We start from the raw sequence: 10,000 nt of genomic DNA, 5'->3' as shown, positions 1-10,000 counted from the left end.
GATAAAACACCGGACGCCGGTCCAATGAAACTTGCAAGGAAACCGCACCGGCAAGTAGAAAGGTTCGTGTTACAGCAAGGATATCTCGTATCGGTTTCTCCTTCCAGGCAACTAAATGCACTGCAATCAAGACTTTTAGGCTAAGAGAGAGCCTCTTTAGCTACCAACGAGAACGAACGGATTGTAGCCTATTCGGAACACCTCAAATTCGCATCCGGAACATCCGCGCCCGTGCAGTTAGTAGCTTCTTTACCACCTGTACAAGTGCTATAAGAATCTAGATTCTAAAGAAAGAATGATACATAAATAGCCGGATTCTTCAAATGTAGGTTCCGGAGCAAGAGCATGTAAGAGATTAAATCCACCAAATCCAAACCCCAGAGACCAACTTAGTTCCTCCTTTCTTTCGGGAGGCTATAAGCTTCGCAAGGATAAGGCAAAGATAATCGTTCTGAGTCAGCCCCCTTTTATACTCGGGACATAGCCGTGTCGCCATACTTCCGTACATAAGTGGAGCAGCAAGTGGCGTGAGAGCGGCAAAGGCACGTTCGTAGTTTGTATCCAAGCTGCAAAATCTTCTATATATATAAAAATCTCGTGTCACAAACTTTGCGTCCCAATTGCTTCGAAACGGCTGAACCGATTCTAACCAAACTTGGTGTGTATATTCTTTTGGTAATGGCAATTGATATAAACTATCCTACATTCACTTTACTTAAGTCATCTTTTTTTAAATATTCAAAAACCACTTTTCACAATGTTAGTATCCAAACTCCTCCGAAACGGCTGAACCGATTCTCACCAAACTTTGAGTGTATCTTCTGTTGGTATCAGAATCGGATGTAAACTATATTTCATTCACTTTACTTAAGTTATTCAAAAAATAAGAAAATTATTTTTCGTAACTTAATTGTAAGCTGTACAGTGGCATTTTTTATGGATTTTTCATACAAAAAAACGAATGTTCTCAAATTTTTATAACCCTAGCTCAAACAGTCATTTTTTTATGATTTTTTTAAAATCGACTAAACCGCAGAGATTAGCAGTCAGGATGCTGAACAGCGGAAGCGTTACTAACGAACCCGAAGAACGAAGAAGGCCGGTGTTAGCTCTGTTGTGGACTGTATTCCAAATTAACAGACGAGATTTCTGATTTCTTTGCTATCTAATCGAATACACCTTTATTCTCTCTTCAACACAAAGAACCACGTGAGCGATCGTCTCTCATGAGTGCTCTTACTAATCCCAATCCAATTACTTAATCCCATCCCATAACACGCTCACACTACTCCATACATCGGTGAGCAGTTGACGCAACAGCCGGTTTAAACATTCATCGAACACTTCTTACTTTACACGTTTTGTCCTTCTTACTTTTCTTACTTACACTTACTTTTAAAAAGAGATCCAAGTACACTACGCTTAGCAAATCGCTACGAAAAAGGGGAATTAAGCAGTAGCAAAAGAAAAGCAGCAGTGTACAAATGTATTTCGTTGATCTCAAGCTACTACGGAGTTATTAAAAAGTTTGGTTTTGGGGTGTGTTCGATCTGATCCTTAATATGCCAGCTAGGCGAAAGGGGTTCAATTTGGACCGTCGAGCTAGGAAAACAACAATTCAACGTAGGCGCAGAGAAATAAGAACTCCGCACCAAATACAACAAGACAGAGAAAATGCGCGTGCGGAGATGTCACAAATCCGTGCCGTCCATCATTCGTGAAATTAAAGCATGTCTAACATCATCTCCACTGTGGCAACATGTAGAAAAACTTACATTAAATGTAAATATGCGCGTTCAAATGCTACGAGACCCTTCAGCTGATAAATTTGCTAAGCAATTGCTAGCCATCTGTGATGGAAAAGTTAAGATTCATCAAAATAGTGGCTGCATTGAGTTGCCTTCGGATTTCTGCATCATCTTTGATTCTCAAAAGGCTCTTATTGATAGTGTATTCTGCGATCTAACCACTAACTACTTGAATCATGCATGGCTAGCAGAAAGGGTAATTTTGGCAGCCAAAAATGTAGACGTTGATGATTTAAACTTTTTCATACAAGAGGCATTGCCCGGAAATGTGGTATCTTATAAATCTATAGACACCGTTTGCAACGTAAATGAAGCTGTAAATTATCCGGTGGAATTTTTGAATTCCTTGAATTTGTCGGGAATGCCACCACACATGCTAAGACTGAAGATAGGATCACCGGTAGTATTGTTAAGAAATTTAAACCCGCCAAGGCTTTGTAACGGGACCCGATTGGTGGTGAAAAAAATGATGAATAATATCATCGAAGCTACAATATTGTCTGGAAAATTCAAAGGAGAAAATGTTCTATTGCCACGTATTCCAATAATCCCGACAGAATTCCCAATTGAATTTAAACGCGTTCAATTTCCAATCAAAATTGCATTCGCCGTGACCATCAATAAGTCCCAAGGGCAAACTATGTCTGTTTGTGGATTGGATTTAAGAAAGCCATGTTTCTCACATGGGCAGTTGTATGTTGCATGTTCCCGTGTCGGGAAACCATCAAGTTTGTATGTATTAGCCGAAGATGGTATGACCAAAAACATTGTACATCACATTACTGTATAATAAATCGCTGTGGCACTATTGTTTTTTTTCAATCTCCTGCAATAACGATCGTGTTGACTTGATATGTTCTGTACAGAAGGAGTTGGACGGGACATGAGGACGGGAAATGTTTTGTTCACACCCACTTTCTGGATCAACTTGCTTAAATATTAGTATTCTCCTCACTGATCAAACCATAAAATTAAAAAAACTGGCTCAAAACCGTCTTTGCCGAGTATGGTTTCCCAAATATTCATTGATCACTCCACGAAAAAGGTCACTTGAAGGTTTGAATGTAATCTAATGTTAATTCCTTTGCAAACATGAACAACAGTCGTCATGAACAAAATAGAAACTCAAAGAAAGAGAAAATTTCAGATAACACCTGTCTTTCACGCGTAGCGACGCACGCGGGGTCAAGCTAGTTGGTTTATAAAGATCGCTGCTTAATATTCTTATAGCGACGAATAAGTGAACGAAGTTGTCGTTCCACATATCCATAAAGGAGGAAGGACCTTCTCTTTCATCCCCAAAAAGGCACCAACACAAATCAAATACTGATCTTGATAAATTTCAAATATGCAACGGTAAACTCTTTTGCATGTAGTTTTATGTAATTTTATTTCTCTTCATAGTGAAGATTGCCGATTTTATTTTCTCCTCTGCTGCGCTGCGGCTTATACTCGGAAAGAATTGCTGTAATATTTCATGCAACAAACCTAGACTCTCGGAATATGTCTCCAAAAAACAGCCTTTTCCCCTTTATTTTGTTCTTCTGGACCAAGTACACTGAGCAGCCAACTCCGGCTAGAATATTTTCTTCATTCGGAAAAACTTTTCATTTCCAAACTGGTCCCTTATTTCCTTGCGGAACAGTTGGGATTTTGAGTTTTCCTCAAAACGATTCAACTGCTCTCTTGAGCTCATTGGCAGAGAAAAGGAAGGCGATGCACACAAAGCAAATGGATGATTCTGGCGTTGAAGTGTTTTAATCGGACTGTGCCGATCTTCATCTTGGGCGCCTTGATCGCTGAGCGTTTCCTTTTCAGTAGATGGGGTCGGTGGGGATGATATGCCCGCAACGTGTAATTGCTTTTCCAGATCTGCAATCTTGCATTTAAGTACCTTCACCTGCTCTTGCATTTAAGTACCTTTCCGCTCTGGTCGCAAGAGTTTTGTAGTGCATTACAGTAGCCTTCGACTTACGTGTGACCTCTTTGTACGCCTCACACTCGTTGCATTGAGGCTAATTCTATAGAAGGAGAGAGAACATAGTAATTCAGTGGTAAAAAGTTTTTCAATCACATACGATTCACTGTACGCTTAACAATTAACACTAAATCGCCGAACAATCACGACGGAGGTATTTACCAGTGCATCCAGTTTTTGTTAAATAACTCTGGAGCGTGCTGAGCCACCGACTGGATTCTTCAAGAAAATGATCACCGAATGGACCGACCATAATTGGCCGTTACTTTAACTACATAGTTTTTATTTCTTTATTTTACCAGTGGCCCCGTGCTACACCAAAATAACGCTCCAAGGGTGGCCTGTATCAGACAGGACTAACACAAACTACTTGTGTTTCCCTTCGGGCTCTTCGTTTAGCTTTACGTTTTACAAGAAAAGTCGAAGAAACAGCGATTTTGAATTCGCGCCGCGATTATGGTAATTTTCGCCGGAAAATCCTCTAAAAAACCCCTATTAACTAACTTTTTTCCCCTTTTAGCGTAAAAGTCTCGTACCATCGCGGTGCCTTCCGTCGACGGCTGTGAATTCTCCGTTCAAAAGTCCGATCTCGGCTCAGAAACGGTCGCGAGAATGCCGCAAACGGCGCGATCCGGCGGAACCGGGGTCCTCTCCGAGCTCCTCCTCTGCACCCTTACCGAAGATGTCGGCCAGCGAGCACGAAGCGATGATCCTGAAGATTCTGAGCCAACCGTTCAAGATCCCGATCGCCAACTATGTGCCGGAACACTCGACACGCTGTCTCGGCATGAAACGATCCGCCGGTCGACGGGCACTGCACGATCCGTTCGCCTGTAACGCCCTTGTACTCTACAGTCCCCCGGAGTTGTCCGAACATGAGAAGCTTAAGATGGATGCGAGCAAACTTCGGGTGCACGTGGTGGTCGATCCGTTGCTTGGTAACATCCTGCGACCGCATCAGCGTGAAGGAGTACAGTTTATGTACGATTGTGTGACCGGTGCGAAGGGTGACTTTAACGGTTGCATTATGGCCGATGAGATGGGGTAGGTTTACTTGGACCTGAAAATTGGCTACTTGATCTTTAATTTCATTTTTTTTTCCTTCGTGCAGACTTGGCAAGACGCTGCAATGCATTACGCTGCTCTGGACGCTGTTGCGGCAAAGCCCGGACTGTAAGCCTACGATCGGGAAAGCCATTATCGTGTGCCCCAGTTCGTTGGTGAAGAATTGGTACAAAGAGTTCGGTAAGTGGCTTGGTTGTCGCGTAAACTGCCTCGCCATGGACGGTGGATCGAAGGAGCACATGACGAAAGAACTGGAACAGTACATGGCAAATCAAAGCTATCGACACGGTACCCCGGTACTGATCATTAGCTACGAAACATTCCGACTGTACGCGGACATCCTCAACGCTTCCGAGGTCGGTGCAGTGCTGTGCGATGAGGGACATCGGTTGAAGAACTGCGAGAATCTCACCTATCAAGCCCTGATGGGGTTGAAGACAAAACGACGCGTGCTACTCTCGGGAACACCGATCCAGAATGATTTAACAGAGTACTACAGTCTGCTGCACTTTGTTAACCCAGGAATGCTTGGCACAACGGCGGTAAGTTTTCTCTTCGTCGGAATAGGTCGCTCCATTACTAAAAGGATTCTTCTCATCACGACAGGAGTTCCGAAAGCAGTACGAAATTCCGATCCTGAGAGGCCAGGACGCCAACTCAACGGATGCGGAACGTGAGAAGGCCGCTGCACGGTTACAGGAGCTTGCGGCGCTCGTCAATCGATGCATGATCCGGCGCACCAGTGCACTGCTCACCAAGTACCTGCCGGTCAAGTTCGAGATGGTGGTCTGTGTGCGAATGACGGCGGTGCAGGCGGAACTATACAAAGCATTCCTTCAATCGGACACAGTCCGGAGAAGTTTGCAGCAGCAACGCTCGGAACAGAAAGCCACCCTGACCGCACTGTCGAATATTACGACGCTGAAGAAGCTGTGCAACCATCCGGATCTTGTGTACGACAAGATACAGGAGGGTGCGGATGGGTTTGAAAAAGCGGCAAGCATTCTACCGGCCAACTACAGCCCTCGGGAACTTCGGCCAGAGCTCGGTGCCAAGCTGTTGCTGCTCGATTGTATGCTGGCCTCGATCAAAACCAACACCACGGACAAGATCGTGCTGGTCTCGAACTATACGCAGACGCTCGATCTGTTCGAGAAGCTGTGCCGGAAGCGAGGCTACGGTTATGTGCGGCTCGATGGCACGATGACGATCAAAAAGCGGGGCAAGGTGGTCGATCAGTTCAATAGCCCCGACTCGACGGATTTCATCTTCATGCTCAGCTCGAAGGCCGGTGGTTGCGGACTCAATCTCATCGGTGCCAATCGGTTGGTAATGTTCGATCCGGACTGGAACCCTGCCAACGACGAGCAGGCTATGGCTCGGGTGTGGCGTGATGGACAGAAGAAACCTTGCTTCATCTATCGTCTGCTAGCTACGGGGTCGATCGAGGAAAAGATCTTCCAGCGTCAAACACACAAAAAAGCCCTGTCGACGACGGTGGTGGACAACAATGAGGATGGCGAGCGACACTTTACCCAGGATGATCTTAAGGATCTGTTTAAGCTGGATGAAGCGACAATCTCCGATACGCATGATATTTTCCGCTGCAAACGCTGTACGAACGGGGTGCAGACGAAGCTACCACCGGACAGCAGTGACTGTATGTCGGACCTGGTGCACTGGTACCACTGTGCGAACAACAAGGGAATTCCGGACGATATTCTGTCGAAATCGTGGGACATTACGCGCTGCGTCTCGTTCGTGTTTCACCATCGCTCCAATTCGGCCGTCGTGGAGCAGGAACTGGCGGAGCAGAGACGTTTGCAGGCGCTGGCCGCTAAGCAGCGGGAGGAGGAAGAAAAAGAGGAAGAGGAGGACGAGTGCGACAAGGAAAACCGGCGCGAGGACGACGACGAGTCAGGGGCCGAGGAGGACGATGTGGAGAAAGATGAAGATTTCGTTCTTTAAGAGTAAATTTCGCTCCGTTTTATTGGTTTCCGATCGTTAATCCACATGCCATTGCCATTCTCTCCGTTCACAATCCGGTTATGATGCTAAAATGAAAAGATAATTCGACTCGTCTGCTGGCCACACTAAGGTCACGCTTCATTCGTCCTGCGCAGAATAACGCCAACGGCGGCGGCTTACTTGGATTTATGTTTTTTCAGCGTTTCAAACAGTTCGTCCGCTTCTTCGGCCGTCTTCACCCGCAGCAGCACCGAAGTTGGCGGCGGTTTCGAATCCGGCGTCGGCAGGCAGATCATCATGACGTTGTTCTTACCCATACGCTGCAGCGGAATCGACTCGTTGAGGATGATGTTGAGCAGCACATTCCCGAGACTAGTGTCGGCTCGCACGAGCACCTGCACCTTGGTGTCGACCAGCTTGATATGTACCGTTCCGATGCCCCGGTCCGAGTAGTTTCCACCGACTTTCACGAACAGCTTACAGCGTTTCGAGTACACGCTGTCCTTCTCTTCGACCGGTGTAAACTCCACCTTTGGCGGTTCATCATCCGCGTCTTCACCACCATCTCCCCCTTCCGCTGGCTTGCTCTCGGTTGCCGCGGGTGGGGCAACGTTACCGAAGGTAAATCCGGTGGTAGCGGCCGGTTTGCTAGCGAACGTGGAAGCGCCCGCAAAGAACGATGAGGAGAAAGTGGACGCGGGCGTACTGGTAGTGGGTCGGTTGCTGGCTGCAGTTGTTGAACCTATCCCTCCCAGAGGGCTTCCGAAGCTGAATGGTTTGGAGGCGCCAAACGTGAATCCTCCCGGTGCAGGCGCCGATACCTTTGCCAATGGTTCCTTGGGCAGGCTACCGAAGGAGAACATTGGTTTCGCCACCTCCTTGGGTTTGTCGATAGTAGCTTCTTCCTTTTTCTTTTCCTCCGCCTTATCCTTTTGCTCTGCAGGTTTAGCATCGGATTTTGAGATGGTGCTGCTGCTGATGGAGGTCGTTGATGGGGCTTTGTCACCTTCCAGCTTCGCAAAGTGCTTCTCATAGTCCCGGAACACTAGGTGCAGCTTGCAGAACGGATTTTTTTCAACATTTTGCGTAATCCAAGTAACGAAGCATTTGTTCAGTGAAACGACGTGGCTTTTAAATTCGTCCTCTTTGCTCTTGTCAGTCGTAGCTGGCTTTGCACCGAACGTAGTCCCGGCGAATCCACCGAATGGGCTACTCTTCGTTGCCACGGGTGACGGTGGTTCCTTGGGAGGAAGTGATCCGAATGAAAACGTTTTCTTGGTTCCCTCCACCGAACCGGCCGGTTCCTTTGTCGGCGTGGTGCCGAATCCACCGAACACAGTCTTCTTGGCGGCCGCATCGGTTGTGTCCGCAGAACTGGAGGCAGGTTTCGGTAAGGTACCGAACGAGAATCCGGTGGATGGTTTTTTCCCATCATCCGCTCCATCGTCTTTCTTCTGCGGCAACGTGCCGAAGGAGAATGTGGTCTTCTTGGAAGCATCTGCATCACCGGCGGGCGCTTTGTTGTCCATGAAACTGAACATTTTCTTCACGGTTTCTGCGCTGCTTTCTTTGGCCGTCCCGAAGCTGAACGATGGTTTGGCCGCAGCCAGTGGCACATTTTCCTTTGAATCTGCGGGCATTCCGAACGTGTACGTCGCTTTCTTCTCTGCCGGTGCCTTCGAGTCATCCTTTGTCGACGCCGGTGGATCGGATTTAGTGCTGGAATCGGCAGCTTTTGTCGCCGTTGGTGATGGTATGCTACCAAAGGAAAATGTCGGTTTAACTCCGGTTTCATCTTTCTTAGCACCTCCAACAGATCCGAAGCTGAACGTGGATTTCGTCTCCGAACCGGGCGAGGACACGGAAGTGGTCGAAGGAGTGGTGGCCGCGTCTGCCTTCGTGACAGCAGCTGCGCCAAATGAAAACGTGGACGGAGAGACCATACCGAACAGGTTTTTGTTGCTGCTTTCCGTGCCGGCTTTTGGCGAGAGAAAAGAAAATCCCGTCGATGGCTTACTACCGGCACCGGTCTCCGACGATCCCTTATCCGCCGACTGCAGACTGGCCGGTGATCCGAAAGTAAACTTTTTGCTCGCATCCGCCAGCGTGGTGCCGGCATTCGATCCGAAGGAGAACATCGCCGTCGTAGAGGTCAAGGAGGACCCGCTCGAGGACACGGCGGTGGCGGCGGCGGCGGTGTTCCCGTTCGGTTTCGCTGCGCCCGTGGCCAACCCGGCCAGAAAGGAGAACGGTTTGGGGGCGGTGTTCGTGCCGGCATCTTCCGATTTGGCTGCCGGTGCCGGGGCGAATCCCTTGAACGCTCCGAAAATGGAAGAACTGGCCGGGGCTGCTGTACTGTCCGCATCGGCCGGGCCATCCATGCGGCGCCGTGCCTTCTTGATGACACGCTGTTTTAAAACATCCTCGGAGGCTTTTGCGAACTCACCGACCTCCTCCGTTTTTTCCTCCTCGTCCCAGTTCAGGTGGTTCAGCGCAGACTGTGGACCTCGTTTGGCCATCGTACCCCAGTGGTTGATGAGTATTTACCGGTATCCGATATTCAGTATTTTGCTAATCTTGCGCACCAAAAATCGTTGCGTGCGGAATCCTTCTTATTTTTATTTTTATTTTTTTTTCGCCAAACCATAGTCGAGCAGTTCTACTCAAATTCGAGCTCCACGAAATTTGCTCGAATTTTTACGAAAAAAAATTGCCGATTTTATCGTTTTATCGTTCCATGTTTTGTTTACATCCGCTCCGTAAAATTTGTGGCCGTGATCCGGGTTTCTCGAAAAGGAAACCGCACCGGTAAGTAAAAAGGTTCGTGTTACCGTAAAGATCTGTTCAATTAACGATCGGTTTCTCTTTCCAGACGGCAAGATCTCCTGCATTTAAGATATCAGATAGCTCCCAAAGGGCGCCAACGGATTGCACCGGAACACCAGATTGCAATCGGAACAGCAGCATCGAGTTTGCCAAGTGATTTGCTCAATATCGTGATATTACCGTTAATCCCTCGCGTGTGGCTCATAATCTCCCAAGAATTAACTGCACCCAGTGTACGCTATGCCGGTGGATCGTAAAAATGGATCCAACTATCCCGTCAGGCGCTCGTAGCAGGCTGAGAGCAGCACACGGGTCGGCCGCCGACAACGTGTACAACCAGAACATTTAATTACAG

The 10,000-nt window shown here is 47.6% G+C and overlaps 3 protein-coding genes across 3 annotated transcripts in view; 2 read left to right on the top strand and 1 right to left on the bottom strand.

Annotated features, from left to right (window-relative positions):
* The window catches only part of LOC126571796 (DNA repair and recombination protein RAD54-like), a 6,910-nt gene extending 91 nt beyond the window's left edge, over window positions 1–6,819 (top strand). The window contains exons 1-5 of the mRNA XM_050230607.1: window positions 1–62; window positions 4,089–4,245; window positions 4,307–4,830; window positions 4,898–5,393; window positions 5,458–6,819. The exon at window positions 1–62 is cut by the window's left edge and continues 91 nt beyond it. Coding sequence (XP_050086564.1) covers window positions 4,243–4,245; window positions 4,307–4,830; window positions 4,898–5,393; window positions 5,458–6,819 — 2,385 coding nt within the window. The 5' untranslated portion in view covers window positions 1–62; window positions 4,089–4,242. The remainder of the gene's footprint in view (window positions 63–4,088; window positions 4,246–4,306; window positions 4,831–4,897; window positions 5,394–5,457) is intronic.
* LOC126571798 (nuclear pore complex protein Nup50) lies at window positions 6,807–9,422 on the bottom strand. Its single transcript, XM_050230611.1, has one exon. It carries the CDS (start codon window positions 9,336–9,338, stop codon window positions 6,996–6,998), a length of 2,343 nt encoding a protein of 780 aa, XP_050086568.1. The 5' UTR covers window positions 9,339–9,422; the 3' UTR covers window positions 6,807–6,995.
* A 136-nt stretch (window positions 9,423–9,558) lies between these two features.
* Window positions 9,559–10,000, top strand: part of LOC126571817 (protein ABHD13) — a 7,141-nt gene continuing 6,699 nt past the window's right edge. The window contains exons 1-2 of the mRNA XM_050230647.1: window positions 9,559–9,627; window positions 9,692–10,000. The exon at window positions 9,692–10,000 is cut by the window's right edge and continues 209 nt beyond it. The gene's annotated coding sequence lies outside the window, so the exon portion shown is untranslated. The remainder of the gene's footprint in view (window positions 9,628–9,691) is intronic.

The sequence above is a fragment of the Anopheles aquasalis genome, chromosome 2 (assembly GCF_943734665.1).
Source record: "Anopheles aquasalis chromosome 2, idAnoAquaMG_Q_19, whole genome shotgun sequence".
Taxonomy (NCBI): domain Eukaryota; kingdom Metazoa; phylum Arthropoda; class Insecta; order Diptera; family Culicidae; genus Anopheles; species Anopheles aquasalis.
This window is presented reverse-complemented; position numbering and strand designations above follow the sequence as displayed.

What these genes read in the sequence shown, in the direction of transcription:
- LOC126571798 (XM_050230611.1), bottom strand. Translation starts at nt 9,338, where the DNA reads ATGGCCAAACGAGGTCCACAGTCTGCGCTGAACCACCTGAACTGGGAC.